General features: G+C 49.8%; 7 protein-coding genes across 7 annotated transcripts; 4 read left to right on the top strand and 3 right to left on the bottom strand.

Moving 5' to 3' along the window:
• Positions 1-351: 351 nt before the first annotated feature.
• BDP55DRAFT_565206 (Alpha/Beta hydrolase protein) lies at positions 352-1,964 on the top strand (the record flags this gene model as incomplete). The annotated part of the gene is made up of 5 exons (XM_060570400.1): positions 352-416; positions 549-680; positions 780-1,015; positions 1,073-1,608; positions 1,674-1,964. Coding segments are annotated over 5 exons (1,260 nt in total), but the record flags the coding sequence as incomplete, so codon positions are not given.
• Positions 1,948-3,958, bottom strand: BDP55DRAFT_622074 (uncharacterized protein). Its single transcript, XM_060571359.1, has 2 exons — positions 3,495-3,958; positions 1,948-3,402 (listed from the first exon to the last, which is right to left on the bottom strand). Exons 1-2 carry the CDS (start codon positions 3,542-3,544, stop codon positions 2,073-2,075), a joined length of 1,380 nt encoding a protein of 459 aa, XP_060423190.1. The 5' UTR covers positions 3,545-3,958; the 3' UTR covers positions 1,948-2,072.
• Positions 3,959-4,462: 504 nt separating this feature from the next.
• BDP55DRAFT_720726 (uncharacterized protein) lies at positions 4,463-5,311 on the bottom strand (the record flags this gene model as incomplete). Its single annotated transcript, XM_060578482.1, has 1 exon — positions 4,463-5,311. The coding sequence occupies one exon, from the start codon at positions 5,309-5,311 to the stop codon at positions 4,463-4,465; it is 849 nt and encodes a 282-aa protein (XP_060423189.1).
• Positions 5,312-7,128: 1,817 nt separating this feature from the next.
• On the top strand, positions 7,129-7,933 carry BDP55DRAFT_532259 (necrosis inducing protein; the record flags this gene model as incomplete). The annotated part of the gene is made up of 2 exons (XM_060567852.1): positions 7,129-7,295; positions 7,360-7,933. Coding segments are annotated over 2 exons (741 nt in total), but the record flags the coding sequence as incomplete, so codon positions are not given.
• A 1,167-nt stretch (positions 7,934-9,100) lies between these two features.
• On the bottom strand, positions 9,101-9,589 carry BDP55DRAFT_637919 (uncharacterized protein; the record flags this gene model as incomplete). Its single annotated transcript, XM_060573045.1, has 1 exon — positions 9,101-9,589. The coding sequence occupies one exon, from the start codon at positions 9,587-9,589 to the stop codon at positions 9,101-9,103; it is 489 nt and encodes a 162-aa protein (XP_060423187.1).
• A 2,092-nt stretch (positions 9,590-11,681) lies between these two features.
• Positions 11,682-12,447, top strand: BDP55DRAFT_510332 (uncharacterized protein; the record flags this gene model as incomplete). Its single annotated transcript, XM_060567706.1, has 3 exons — positions 11,682-11,982; positions 12,044-12,161; positions 12,252-12,447. Coding segments are annotated over 3 exons (615 nt in total), but the record flags the coding sequence as incomplete, so codon positions are not given.
• Positions 12,448-13,133: 686 nt separating this feature from the next.
• On the top strand, positions 13,134-14,678 carry BDP55DRAFT_398834 (uncharacterized protein). Its single transcript, XM_060567277.1, has 3 exons — positions 13,134-13,455; positions 13,526-14,358; positions 14,453-14,678. Exons 1-2 carry the CDS (start codon positions 13,230-13,232, stop codon positions 14,344-14,346), a joined length of 1,047 nt encoding a protein of 348 aa, XP_060423185.1. The 5' UTR covers positions 13,134-13,229; the 3' UTR covers positions 14,347-14,358; positions 14,453-14,678.
• Positions 14,679-14,831: the final 153 nt, after the last annotated feature.

Genomic DNA, 14,831 nt, shown 5'->3' with positions numbered 1-14,831 from the left:
GAAGGAAGGGCGACGATACGGATGGAGGGATGGGTAACCCGCAAGGAGCAGAAGAAGGAGGAAAAGGGGGCAGCCTCGGCGAAGGAGCCCGAGATCGAATTACACTTCCAACCGCCGTAGTTGGGCGATGAAAGAGAGAGATAGTCAGTGTCGGATTGGAAGTCCAATTCGACCTCGAGGCAAGGGGCCCGCGCAGGGGCCACTTACAGACCATACTTACGAGATCTACGGTCTACCCAACCTCCGGTTAGAACCTCCTTTTTACACCTTACGCAGAAGTTAAATATATATAGATTTTGACCTCTTCGTCACCCACGGTTCGAACCATCCCTGTGATAGGAATACCAACACTTCTTCTGGCTCTTTGAGAGTAAACATCGGCCTTCTAATGATCCCGTAATACTATGGATGTCTGGGTCAGTCAGTGTTTGCCGTCGTCTCGATCGTTCAGGAAGCGCCGTAGCGATGGTCTGTCGCATACGCTAGGGCCACCCGTACTTGAATACCGGTGATACCTCACTGCTAACGTTGAATTTGGGCATTTCTAGTGGCCCAGGAGCGTCCTCTACAGGTTATGGTAACCTGATGGAACTAGGCCCCTGTCGCATCGCGCCCGAGGGCGGGTACACCATCGACAACCCGTACGCTTGGAACACGAATGCAACCTTGGTCTTTGTCGAGTAAGTTGAGTTGTGTCTTTCGAGGACGACCTCGATCTCGGGATTCCTATCTGTCACCTCCAAAGATGCCAGGCTAATGCTTGTATGATCAATCTCCAGCCAGCCAGTGAGTGTTGGCTACTCAACAGGATCCAAGATACCCAATGGTCTGCAAGAAGCATCTCAAATTATGGATCGGTTTCTCCGTCAACTTATGATCGCCTTTCCACAGTTTTCAGACCTTGATTTCTACATCGCTGGAGAGTCTTACGGTGGGTCGTGGGTGCCGGCTCTGGCCTCAACAATACTTGACAACCAGGCAATTTTCCGCAACGAAGACCCCCACAACCTCGGCAGTCACTCCGCTCCTACAAAGCTTTTATTTCAGGATGACGAGCGCCATTGGGCGGGAGATCATTCGTCAATCCGACTATCTTTGCGGGCCCCGCGCATCAACTTGAAGGGGATTCTCATCGGCAACGGACTGGTGCGACTTCGCGTTCAGAATCCAGGAACTTTCGAAGCGCTTTGCTCTGGACCTGATAGCCTTCTCAGCGCCTCACAGTGTATCGAATGGGCTCCATTGAACCTATGGTGTGAGCAAAACTTGGGTGTCTGTGAAGGGACGCGCGATGATGAAGGATGGACATCCCGAGCGTGTATCGAAACTCATGAAAAGTGCTCCTCCATGAGTGGTTATGTGGTTGAGAGCATGAAGCGAAACCCTTACGACTGGAGACGAAGTTGCGGTGACGGCCCTTCGGAAGAGTGCTACGCTGAGCTGGGCCATATCGACGCCCTATTGAACCAGACCAAGGTCAAGGCTGCTCTTGGAGTTGACGAGGATGCCTCATTTGATGGAATCTCGTATGAAGTCCTTCAGCAGTGGGAGAGCGTGGGTGACTTGTGGAAGTCCAGCGACGGGTACGTTAATAGGCTTCTAAATGAGGTAAGTACCTACCCTACAGACCGAACAAGCTCTATATTACAGGAACTCATTGACGATTCTCGCAGGGCATTCGCGCTCTCGTATACGTGGGTGACAAGGATTTATACTGCAACGCAGCTGGAATGCGACGACTAGTCAACGAAGGGCTTGCTTGGCATGGCCACCCCTTCTTCCGCTTTCGAGAGATGATACCTTGGTACCATGAGGCTAAACAAGCTGGAAGGTGGAAGTCTTACAAAGAACTTACCTACGCCGAGATTTTCAACTCTGGTCACTTGGCTCCGTTCGACATGCCAGCTGAGTCTGCCTCACTCGTCATTTCTTGGCTTCGAGATGGACACCCGCCGGTGCAGTAAATGGGCCAAAACACAAAGCGAACAGTCTGCTTCTTCTATGAAACGTTCATCCGTATACACACATGCATAGGGATATCTAAGTACTCAGAGTACAGAACTTCTATTACTTTAGTCCGCAATTTCCAGTCGATCCAAATTTGCACTCGGGCGGTTCCGCGAAGATACTGGTAACGCTTCGCAGAGGCAATCTCCAGCCTGGGCAAGCAGGCACATGTTTTCTCTTGGAAGACCTGGAAGCGGCTTCAGCTTCAGATTCTTTAACGTTGTCTCCAGGTGCGCACATCTCGTTGCAATCAGTGAGATTGAGGGTAGATAGCCGGTGTCGAATGTGAAATACGGTGAACCTTCGAAGGTCGCAAGAACCTCCGGGTCTACAATCCCTGCTTCTGTAGACATCGCTTTGAATACAGACAAGTGATCGTCATAGTCATACTCTTTGTCGCCAAATGCCGTGTTCAGCCATATCCTGCAGCATTCGTAGCGCGATAGAATGACGTATCTCAACGCCGTCGTCAAAGTGTCTTGCCCGGGTATAGGGTCACTCGGTGGCGATGCAGGCCGGGCTTCAAACTCGTCAAATAGGATCTTCCACTGATCTAGTGACGATGCAAGGCTATCTTGCTCGACTAGTAGATCAGGCGGTACGAGTTGGTGTTCTTCTGGGTATATTCTATAAGGGTCACCTTTCCGCACCAGCCGCAAGGTACGGCTGAAGATGTCGTCGAGCATCCTTTGGGCGTCGTAGAATGTTGAAAAGGTAGTAGGAACTGGATGCTCGAGCCCTTCTAGATTGGGAAAGTCCTTAGGGTCTACCGCGTGCAGGAACGCATAGATGCTCAGTCGTCGAAACAGGGGCAGTAAGTGTTCTTTAGTCCAGGCATAGTCCCTGATTGTATTCTTCAGAAGTTGAAACCCGTGTTTCAAGTGCTTGATGGTCTCATCGCGGTTGACTTGTAGGAATTCGACGGTGATGAACAGTACACAAACAAGCAGTATGACGGGACTTCGCTCAGGAGAAGTCATGGACCTGAGGTCGTGGATAGCTGTGTTGTAGTGTTGCAAGGCGTAGACTTCGTCCTTTAAGAGGATCTCTTCAGCCATGTCCTCCTGGAACTGCAGACGTTCGCAGAGGGTACTGATGGCTATGACAGAGTGACGTGCCGCAGGCTCGAAGCTGGTGAACTGCATCACGAGCTTAGGCCAAAAATGGGGATCCACGGCACCCGACATGTAAGGGCCGGCTACCTGACAGAAAAACTGCAAGGCCCTGCCCTCCCCGATGCCGTCTGCCCCCGGAAAAACATGGTGTGGTCGGTAGCGGCGGAGCTCGGATTTGTTTGCCAACGAAGGCGCTGGACTGTAGCCATCACATTGACGGCCGGTAGCTGCGCAGCGATTGCATGTGGGCTTGGTCTCGTCGCACTTTACTTTGCGTATCCTGCTCAGTGATGAAGAGTTAGATAAGGGGTATCTTCTGAGCCAAGTTTGTAACTTTCACTATGAGACTGGACCTCTTCCAAGCACACTCACTTGCACGTTATGCAGCCAGTTCTAGTCTTCCGACTACCCTTTCGAGCCATCGTGTCTCTGTTTCAGGCCGTCTGCGTAGGCCGCGACCCCACTGGGGCAGCCTCTCCGTCGGAGCGATAACGGCGCAAGCCACCCGCGGTCGACCCCGTAGAGGGTGAAGCAACCTTAACCTAGCCGTGTAATGTCGACAAACACACCCATCAGCAGCGGCAGGCGAACGTGTGGAGAAGAAGGAATTCTGGCGTCTGGAGATAATAATCCGGATGTTCCTTCATGGTGCGCTTGCGGGGCGACAAGGGTCCAATGCGAGCCAACCAATATTAGCATAGTTCAGGCCAGCCAACAATGAAGAACGACACCCAGAGTCTTTGATTGGTCAAGCCAATGGACCATCAGGTTGATTTTCGGATACTGAGTGGGATGTCTCCAAGGGAACAAGACAAAACCACACATCAAACTTTTTGGATGATTGATGTGTTTATTGGAATGCAGGGCTGGCCTTCCCAAGTGTGCGTCCCACCGAAGTCTTATGGGGAACCAAAACATAAGCTTCTGGCACAAAAAACCATCTGTAGGATTCGTCGGGGTGGCTGTGACTTTCACATTACCTTCTTGGATTATTAGGCAACCAAATTTCAGCTACTTGAGCCATTCCAAGCGTGCGCTTATGTGGCATCAGCTCAACAGAAAGTCACAGGTTTGATACGCTACCTGTACTAGCAAGCAAGTGCTTTTAGTCTATACATGTAGATAGCCTTGTATTTTTACACGTCATTGCCATATTCTGAGTGCAGATTGACATAAACAACAAGTAGAACCTGGTAAGTCTGAAAGCTATAAATGCACGAGCAGTCGGATATACCATCTGTCGGACCGCGAAAATCTTCCTAAAGAAGACGCGCTGAGGTTACATCAATGCTCTAATCTGATTACATGTGTCGAAGACACGTGCTCGAGCACAAGAATTATCAGCGAAGCCGATAGCGAATATACCTGCTTCCGTTGCTGGTCCATAAATCGACTCGATCTATCTCCTTATCCTCCATCGCGGTGAACGTTGACGGAATGCCTCGAACAGCCCGGCCAAGCGGGTTCTGGTTCACGAGCCAGTTGAATGCCTTCCGCTCATCCGTTCCCTCCTCAGTCTTGTCAATCTGAAGTTCGTTCGGTTCGCCCGCATCTTGGCTTCTCTCCATCCATAGGTACGCCTGCTTGATTGACTCTAGCGCATCTTCGTTCGTAATACTGGCGAAGCTCACATATTCCAGCTCTGACACGTATTTGTTCGAGTATTCCTTCCAAGTGGCCATCATGATGGTCCGGAAGCGACATTTGCGCGGCTCGGGGGTGGGGTCGTCTTCGTTGATCGCGTTAAACACTCTGATTTCGTTCTCACTCGGGTAGACGGCCATATCGTCCATGCTCCAGAACATGTCGGGCTTCCAATCCTGAGGCGAAGGAATCATGACACCAACGTCGACTCTCACAGAGTCCGAGCGGCGATGTGCCTGGAATATGTAGCCCCTCTTCGTAATGTCCGGCACACGGCCATCCTCAGCGTCGCTCAGATCGGCTGCAGCGGTTTGCTCCTCGTTGTCTGATTCGGACTCGACTTCCTGCTCTGGCTGGGCGGAGCTAGAACCTTTGCTGCTCTTGCCTTTGAAGATGCTCTTGAACTTCCATCCTCGACGGGCGATCTCAGAGGTACCTGAGCGCTCCGCCAACGATAGTTCATTAATGTCTGTTGCAGCGCTGTGAGCAAAGCTAGTCAAGAAGAGAAAAATGCCAAAGATGGCAGTAGAAAGTAAGAGGCGCATGATGGTGAAGTTTGCGACAGAAAGAAGATGCGACAAACAAGAAAATGATATGTTCAAGCTACTTTACTCCCAGGACATATGTCTCGATTTAAACCACATTCTGTTGTCATTGACGTCTTCGATGACAGCAGCTTATTCGGGATACCCGGGCTGGAATCCTTCCTGGCAGGACAGAGCACAAGAATCTAGAGATTGCTTAACATAATAGTGTTCACGTATCTTACCGTCGGCCTAATTCGGTTATCGCCGACTCGGATGGTTTCCAACTGAGTTCATTAGAAACTCGACGCCTGAGTTGACGATCGTACAGGGCGGTTCCGAGATGAACAACCGAAAAACATCGAATCTCCCAGTCCTGTCCTGTTCATTTCTAATTCATCGAATCTTCAGGTAGACCATAAACATTGATTAACCTCACGGTTGACGTTCGATTACTAGGTGTCATTATTCCGAATAATTCGCCTATAGGGCCGAGATGTACGATAGGTACCTGAGTCGAAAGCGAATTTGACGGACGCGATCGACGTGCCTGGTCGTGGTGCATTTGAACGATTCAGATGCTGGTAAACGTAAAAAAACATAAGCGAAGTAGGTGTTTTCGTATGAAAAATGCTCTAATTGGCAAATTATATTGATTTCATTTACGGATGTTTCTCTATTTCACCAGACAAATTTAGGGATTGCGCCTAATACCTTAGGGATAACCGGGTTTAATCTGCACACCTGAAGTATAATTGACGTGCCAAGCTAACCGCACTTGCCCTCTATTTTATACTTTAGACTTGTAAAGTTTTGGATGAACGGGAATTTCTTGGGCTTTTGGTTCAATCAGGAGGTCTTCCCGCATGGGTTCCACCCGGCCTTTCACAGAGGTACGACAGTATAACTGATGTGCCTACAAAGGATTTGCTGAAAATCGAGATACCGGACGAGATGTCAAATTATAGAGAGAAGTACTCCACACGATCTGCTGTATCACAGCTTGCAGGGGTCCATATTGACCACCTCATGATGGCTGAGCTAAGGTATCTATCCTGGTGTTGAGTCATACTTTTCTCAGTGACCCCGAAGTGTGATAATGAATGAGGTGAAGACTTGAAATGTACGAAGAACCCGGACAATTTAACAGCGAGGGCCAGAATACTACAATTTTCACATGTGTTCTTCCTAACCGTCCTCAATTAGCGGCTGTGTCCGCAAAACTGACTGAAGAATGCTGGGCACTCTGGTAAGGCTAACAAGTGCTCTGTGTAGATTTACGTGGGGCCGGCTCAGCCGAGAGTACGGTAAGGTACGTGAGTCGTGACACTCCTTCCTTAGAAATAACAGAACAAAATTTTGGAGATCAGGTACGCGGTATCGGTGCAGTGTAGATTCTTAGGGGTTGTTAGCTATGACAGATTGCCAAGGATCTGGCATAGAGAGGGTTCAGACCGGAAATACCGTGTTGAAGCTCCTGCCATAATGAAACTTATTTCTGATCGTGAGAGAGAGAGAGTTCGCAGGCTATGTGGACGCAACACAACGGAAGGCATGCTAACATCCTGAGGGCAGCCATTACTAGATAAAGCCTCAAATTAGTGTCCTTTACACGAGAAAGCCTTCAATGCTAACCTGTCTCTCTGATAATTCTATAGCCACCGCTTCTTTCATCTTTATCAATCCACACACCTCGCATCAACCCTCTTGAAGTGTGGCCCTTTGAAACTCCTAAGCTTCCAACGATAAAGCTCACCATGAAGCTTAGTATCTTAAAGCCATCACTTGGCTGCCTTCTCGTCCACGGCGCATTGGCCTTTGTCCTGCCGCGAGGCAACGATGATTATGCCGGACATCCAACACTGGGCCACAACAAGATTGTTCCACTCACCCAGAGCGCCTCGTCAGGTTTCGAGGGACAACTTGAGCTTCGGTTTAATCCATTCCTCTATGTTTCGGGCGGCTGTGATCCTTACCCTGCTGTTGATGCTACCGGTAACCTCGGGTCAGACAAATACATTACACGAGATCTGAAGCACAAAACGAATAGCTAACGAGAAGTGATGCAGAGAGGGCTTGAGGCCAACCGGAGGTGGCAGAAGCGGATGTGATGATGGAGGTACCGCCCAGGTCTACGTCAGAGGTGGACAAAGTCAAAACCGCACTGGCATCATGTTTTCCTACTACATGCCCAAGGTCCGTTGGGGCAAAGGCAACAACGAGGGTCACACGCACTACTGGGCCAGTGTTGTAGTCTGGTTGAACCAATTCGGTTGCGGGGAAGATGCCTCATCTGTGTCGCCTGTGGGCGTGTCATTCACGACCGATCATCTTGTCTGGGATACCGCACCGGCAGGCAAGATCTCATATGCATCCTCAGGAGTCGGTGTAGACACACCAACGCATCCAAAAATGCAAATTCACGACAATGCCTTCTCGCCATTTACGGGTGCTGATGGGGACAAGGTGTTTGAGCGCACAGTTGTCAGTTGGTTCTCTCTTCCTGAGGCTGCGAAGAAAGCGCTCTCGGATGTCAAATATGAAAAGACTCAAGTTCCGGTCACCGACGCCAACTTTCAGGCTCAGCTGGACGCCGCGTACCGAGAGAGCTTTTACGGTGGCCTCACAGACCAGCAGGGCTGTTCTGGTCAGGAGTCTGGATCCAGTGAAAAGGAGGATCCGATTAGCGATTCACCTCCCAAGGACAAGGAGCCAGCGGGAAGTCCGCCACTGAGCGGCGAAAAGGGACCGACAAATGCACAGTAACTGAGAGATGAGTAGGGTTGGGAAATTTGTTGGATGATGAGTATTCCAAAGACAGAAGGTGGCTATCGATCTGCTCATGACCTTTGACCAACAAGGAAAGATTTTGAAAGCCTTAGCTTTGACAGCGGTGGTCAAACCATTGACTGGAGATTCCCACATGGATGGAGCTCAGGAGCTGAGGTTAGGCCACCTATGTTTTCTTAATTTACCCACCTACCTACTAGGTGTGTATACCCGAGTAAGGTAAAGGTAGATGAGTCAAACATGAAGTCAGAGTTTTCTTTCATCGTATTGAAGTAGCTTGTCTCATTTGACACTAGTAGAGTGAAGTAGTTGTAAACTAGCACAAAGTTGCTTTCGTTACTACGATGACACACCCCTGTAAGATAGTATTCCTCTACTTCCGATTATGTAGCTGACGTGAAAAGAGGCTTCATAGCGTTCATACATGTACCATTTAATTCACCACGTCATGTTATCTCGATTCTCTGCAGGTATTCTATTCATGATAAGTACTTGCCTTGGCTAATCAGACCGCTCCGGTAAGGTCGGGTAATATCTCGTGTTTCTTGCATCTCTCCTGCGATACAACTGGCCGCGTAGCGTGTAGTAAGGTAAAATATCCAACCAAGTGTTAACTGGCATGGGCAGATGAGTCTATGTGTAGTCCCAGGCACTGTCCTTTGCATTGCCTAGCATCCTGTCAGTGTTTTATTGACGAAGTAGGAACCTGGGCAACAATTTTGGAACTAATTTGCCAAAGTTATTTGCTACTACTTCACAATTTACACTAGAGGTTGATGCTGGCCTGACTGGTATCAATTAGTTCTGAACTATGCTTTCAGAGTCTCTTCTACGCGAGGCACTCGTACTACGTCGTTTGAATGTCCTTCCCAGACACGTCCTCAAACCCGAGTGGCGCTTCGCAGCCCGATGTCCTGAACCTGCTAATAACGACAAATCTACAAATTCTATCATTCCTGGGCTCAGAAAGCTTGACAAGTCAAAGTCATCCCGTTTTCCTGGGCCTTCTGCAGAAGTTCGTTATAGGCAGAGTCCATCTCGGACTGCGTCAGCCATCCGCTGTCTCATCGCATTAAGCGCATTCTTGAGGTATTGCCAGCAGTCGTACCCGTTCGAGGGTAGCAGATCCGTGTCGTTGATAAGCTCATCGACTTCTTCAAAGGTGTCGACGTAGCCGTTGATGGGAATATTGGCGGAAAGCTTCGGGATCAAAGAATCGACATAACTGCCCCCCTCGCGTCGGTCACGGTCAAGCTTGAACGTTCGGGTTTGGCCTTTCTGGGTCGCGTGGTAGCGATAGGATACCCCATATTCGTCGCGGTCGATCACGATAGCTACATGGTATGCTTGTTTGTGGTAGCATACCAGTCTTGCTTGGAGCTTTTCGGTCTCTCGCTTATGCAAGGGCACGTGCTTCGTTATATCTCCTTTGTCGAAGGGAGTGGCATAGACGCTCGTGAGATTAATGAAGACCGAGAGCAAGGTGAAGATGGAATAAGTGAGTAACATGATTGCGGAACTCTAGTCGCCTGTAAAGGGATCGGATGGTGTAGCTTGATGATGCAACAGACAAAGACTAGTGGTGGAGTTGAGAGGCGTCTGGTCTACTTGGACACTTCTCTCAAAACAAGGTCAGATTTAAGGATTACTTATATCCTCTCTTTTCTCAAAAGTCACCACTAGAAGGTGCGCCTACTTCCTCCACATAGCACTTCCGCAAAGAGCGTCTCTCTATATTGACTGATATGAGGAGTCGAAGCTTAGTTTCAGGCAAGACCCATCGTCATTGAGAATCGACGGCAAGGCCGACGCTCAACGATGTGGAACTACCCTCCCGCCCGCAGCATGCGGCATATCTGGGAAATACATTATGTGAATATTAGACCGTTATTTAACTCTACTTCCATGTTTTGAGCGTAATTACATCACTTCAAGTATATTTTGATAAAAAATTAGAGAGTGGCATTAGAACCTAGTAGAATAGAAGAGCCAGCTACTTGAACGCTGGGTGCACGCACAGAGGGCTTCGTTTGAAGCATCTTAGGCACAACAGCGTTATTATCCATGTCTTCAATCTCAATTCATTAGTTCCAGTTTAGGAGAGCAGCCGGATTCACCGGATTTACGGAGACAGTGTACTATAATCAAGCTTTCGGCACCGCGGGTGTCACTTCGTATGACGGACGAATCCACGCCCGGCCTATACGATTCAACAACACAGTCAGTTACTGATTTGCTATCAAACAAATTCTATATTTTACCACAGACAATTGCACCGGAAGAGACTAAGAGCCAGGTTAGGTTTATACCTAATTAGCGCCAATGTCCGTCACAGCCGCTAGCGAGCCGAGCACGCCGCCCATGGCCGCCGCGTTGTGATGTTAAATGTGAGGGCTTCTCCGGCAATTTCTTACCAGTTTTGGACATGAGCCGCGTTTTTGTCGGTATGGTCTAATTTGGGGCGCGGCGAGCATTCTATTGCGAGATATTTCCATTGACAAAGGCAATACCACTGTACCACATTAAAATGACATGGGGTCGTTTGGCGAAGTCGAATCTTTTCAGGGCAGTTTTTAGCTCAGCCACGGGCCATCTATGTCAGTTTTGAAGCAATAGTCCTGGTTTAGGAGGCAGAGCGTGGTGTCCGACATCAGCCTGGGTATGTATAGCAGTTTGGACTCAAACGTACACGATTGACGAAATATCTGGTCCTCCCCGTTCAAGCAGGTATCAGCGATGCGGTCAAGATTCTTAAGGGAATTAATTGCCCATGCTATGACAGAAACGGACTGCTGGTAGGCGGGGATCACTGATTCCCTCTATCCACCAGGACTTGGAATACGCGTATCCTCTGCCAAATAGTGCGAGCGATTCCCCTTCCTTTTCGGAATCGGGTTTGGCAGCAATGCAGACATCACTGCTCCAGAACGAAATGACTTGTAAAGAATACCGCTGCAACCAACAGATTGACTTTCGTGGATTTATATATCAGATGTTCACCCTCATCATGATGCTCGTAGGATGTTGCTCTGAAATGCGTTCCGGACCGAATTTCCCGGCACCGATGACACCGAGTGCTCACACATGGCAACAGGCACGATCGAAAAGCGGGCCTGCACTGATGGCAGGCATACCGCCATGCCATCTCGGCTGCATCCTTGATGTTGTCTACCATGGACTGATGGGACAGAGACTGGCGCCAGCCTTCAGCATGATCCAACATCTCTTGCTCACTGCCTTCTCATAACAGTCTTTATCGTATTGTATTTAGTGTGAAGCTGATGCCTAATGTTGCCATGGCAACCAACCAAAGTTGCCCTAACTTACCTCTGCGGCACAGTCTCGCTATCTCACGATCTGGCCACATGGCAGGAATTGCATCTTCAAAAAAAGTTCTGGCAGATCTGAGAAGCTTTGAACGGTCATCCAAGCAGACTGAAAGTCGCTTTCGTTTGCCCGTCACCAGCTTTCACGCCGTCTCGAGGTTATTATGTATTTCAAGGTTGGCAGTGCTCTCGCAAGTGCCACTATTGCCATCTTTCTTTTTGCTATTATAGTGAGCGGCATCACCCCGCTACCCTCTCTCCTTGCTAGCACTGGAAAGTGCAAGCCAGTAACTTGGGCGAATCCCACTACTCCCGGCCGTCCCGCAGTCACGATATCACGACCACGCCAATGCACGACTCATACACTCATTCATGGAATCAGAGGTGCCGCTACACAGCCAGGAGAGATCAACTGTCGCTATGAGAGTAACACCTACGAACATGTCGGTCCGGAGACCTGTCAGAAGCTAGCAGTCCGTTACCAGATTACACTGGACAAGTTCTTCCTCCTCAACCCTTCCTTGGACCGCGAATGCAGGAACATACTTCCTTGCGCCACATACTGCACTGATGGATGTGAGTGTTCACAATGTATGAGCTGTCGCGGTTTTCAAACTTATCATTCTCCTCGCTTTAGTCGTAGAGCCGAAGAGGGCATGGGATGGCGTGTGTGGCCCGTCGCGTCCAGGCGTCACCTGTGTTGGAACAAACGGGCAATGCTGCAATTCGGAGACTTGGCGATGTGGCCAGAAAGAGTAAGTGAAAGTACTCGATCCCCCTCGATCGCATTCATAATCGTGTTTCACTGGGAGTTAGCGATGCTGATCCTTCTCACCACTCTTCAGCATCGACTGTGCGCCTGGAACTTGCTGGGAGGGTATCTGCTGGGGCCACAAAGTGTACACGACCGATGGGACCTGTGGATACGCGAACGGCAATCGCCAGTGTGCTGGAAAGCAGGGAACTTGCTGCAGCATATATGGCCGTTGTGGGAGACGCGAAGCTTTTTGCAGCGTGGGAATCTGCCAATCGGGAGACTGTGAAAGTTCGCAGCCACACATGGATGTCTTCCTGATGAACGAACAGATATGCCGCCCTTGAGTGGTTTGTGTACCCAAACAGTGGCCGAGGCTTAGTCAAGTTGTCTTTCAATAGTCTCCCTCGTGTCGGTGTCCGGGGGCCTGTCAGACCCTCAACTGTCACTCTGCGAGGTGACAAGAGGAACATTGAACCCTCCCTTTGAATTGAAGAGCAAATTACCAAAGCACTTCAAGATCTTTGAACACGAATACACGAGGAATATTGTCACGGCGGATACCTCATCCGTGGTTCCTGCGGGACTTTGAGCTGCAATGACCGTCGACATCTCGGATTTTGATGAATGTGGGACCGTGTGCAAATGGCAAGTGAGGGGCACCTTGCGATACCCCGCCTACGTGGGCAGCCTCAATTCAATCGCACGGCTCTCTTGGTCAAGCAGATATTTCACGTCTTGTGGGCAAAATAAGCTTATTTCAACGAGCGATTTATCTAGAAACATTGGAGATGGCTCTTATAGTGACAGAAGCCAATGGTTATCGGCGTCTCTGGCGGGGATGAGGCAAGACGGAAACCACTTCCCGTGCCCTTCGGTGGTTAAACAAATATCCGGGAGCGGTTTACTCACGATTAGAAATCCACGCAGACGTCATAGAAGAAGCTATAGTTAGCTACGTAAGTCACACGTAAATCACGCCAGCAATAACATCATAATCTTTCCATTTATTAGGTGAACAAGAACCTCAGTCAAGCTTCTGCTTGCTCACACGACACAAACTACCAAAATGACCGCCAAGATCTTTCTCACAGGAGCTACCGGCTACATCGGTGGCGATGCCCTCCACCAGCTGTACCAGAAGCATCCCGATTTCGAATATGCGCTTCTCATTCGAACCCAAGAAAAGGCAGACAAGGTGCTTGAAAAGTTTCCGAAGGCTAGGATTGTCATCGGAGGACTCGATGATTCCGAGGCCCTGGAACGCGAGGCAGCATGGGCTGATGTCGTAATTCGTAAGTTATCAGCTAGGTACTCCTCAGATCCTGGCGTGACACTCCACTAACACCTACTCCCCTTGCTCAGACACGGCCGACTCGTCGGACCACGCAGGGGCAGCCAAGGCCATTGCAAAGGGTCTCGTGTCGGGCCACTCGCCATCCCGGCCAGGATTCTGGCTGCACACGGGCGGCACCGGCATCCTGACCTACTTCGACTCGGAAGTCAAGAAGACATTTGGCGAGCACGACGACAAGGTCTTCAACGACTACGAGGGTGTTGACGAGCTCGTCAACTTGCCAGCCGCCGCTTTCCACCGCAATATTGATGAGATCGTCCTCGAGACCGGCAACAAGCACACTGACTCCGTCAAGACTGCAATTGTCTGCCCGCCCACGATCTATGGCCAAGGACGGGGGCCGGTGTCGGGCCGAGGTCGTCAGGTGTATGAGCTGGCTGCTTTTGTGTTGAAGGAGGGATACAGTCCCCGCATCGGCAAGGGACTTGCTCGGTGGAATAATGTCCATGTTCACGATCTCAGCGTAGTGTTTGAGTTGCTGGTTGAGGCAGCGCTGGACCCATCTCGGAAGGATGATAAGGAGATCTGGGGCGGCAAGGGGTACTTCCTCACTGAGAACGGGGAGCATGTCTGGGGTAATTTGTCAACGCTGGTCGGGAAGGCCGCCCATGAGCAGGGCTTCATCAAGCAAGAGCCCGAGGTACGAGAGCTGTCTTATGACGAGGCCGTCAAATCGTCTGCTGGATTTGAGGCAGCTAGTTGGGGTTTGAACTCTCGAGCTTCTGCCTTGCGCGCGAAGAAGGTACTCGGATGGAAGCCACAGGAGAAGAGTCTGGAAGATGAGGTACCCGCCATTGTTAAGTCTGAGGCAGCTAGACTAAAGCTCTAAAGTCCAATCGAGGTAATGAATTTCTCAATACTACTGGGTCGATAGGCCGACTTGAAGTTCAGCATCATTATTCCTGTCAATGTCTAAAGCACTGACACAAGTTTAGTGACAGGATTGGCTCCTTTCCAATGGAGAAGTAATGGCGTAATGCGGAGAACAAATCTTGTAGAAGCCATCATATCTCAAAGGTTAGATTCAGAACTTGGTTTCGGACTCAAATACTCCAATAGTAACGCACTTCAAATGCCGATGTAGAGAGTGGAGGGTAGATATAGCACTGGATGGCGTGCTCATAGTCGGCCGATGGCGGAGATGGTCGGCTTTCATCACGCACGTAAACCGACGCAGGATGCGATCTCGACATTGCTCCTCACTTGCGCGTCATCTCCAACTTACATAACCAACCTGTCTGAAGTCAAGTGCCGAATATCCACACAAGATGTATATCAGGACCCCTCAACTCCCAGACTGATCAGTCATTCCCT

The sequence above is a fragment of the Colletotrichum godetiae genome (genome assembly GCF_030913485.1).
Source record: "Colletotrichum godetiae strain CBS 193.32 chromosome Unknown BDP55scaffold_74, whole genome shotgun sequence".
NCBI classification, from domain to species: domain Eukaryota; kingdom Fungi; phylum Ascomycota; class Sordariomycetes; order Glomerellales; family Glomerellaceae; genus Colletotrichum; species Colletotrichum godetiae.
The sequence above is the reverse complement of the archived record's forward strand: the minus strand, read 5'-3'. Positions and strand labels throughout refer to the sequence as shown.

What these genes read in the sequence shown, in the direction of transcription:
- BDP55DRAFT_398834 (XM_060567277.1), top strand. Translation starts at nt 13,230, where the DNA reads ATGACCGCCAAGATCTTTCTCACAGGAGCTACCGGCTACATCGGTGGC. An exon ending in ATGGGCTGATGTCGTAATTC is followed by an intron (nt 13,456 to 13,525) that starts GTAAGTTATCAG and finishes CCCCTTGCTCAG; the next exon opens with ACACGGCCGACTCGTCGGAC.
- BDP55DRAFT_622074 (XM_060571359.1), bottom strand. Translation starts at nt 3,544, where the DNA reads ATGGCTCGAAAGGGTAGTCGGAAGACTAGAACTGGCTGCATAACGTGC. An exon ending in ACTGGCTGCATAACGTGCAA is followed by an intron (nt 3,403 to 3,494) that starts GTGAGTGTGCTT and finishes ATCACTGAGCAG; the next exon opens with GATACGCAAAGTAAAGTGCG.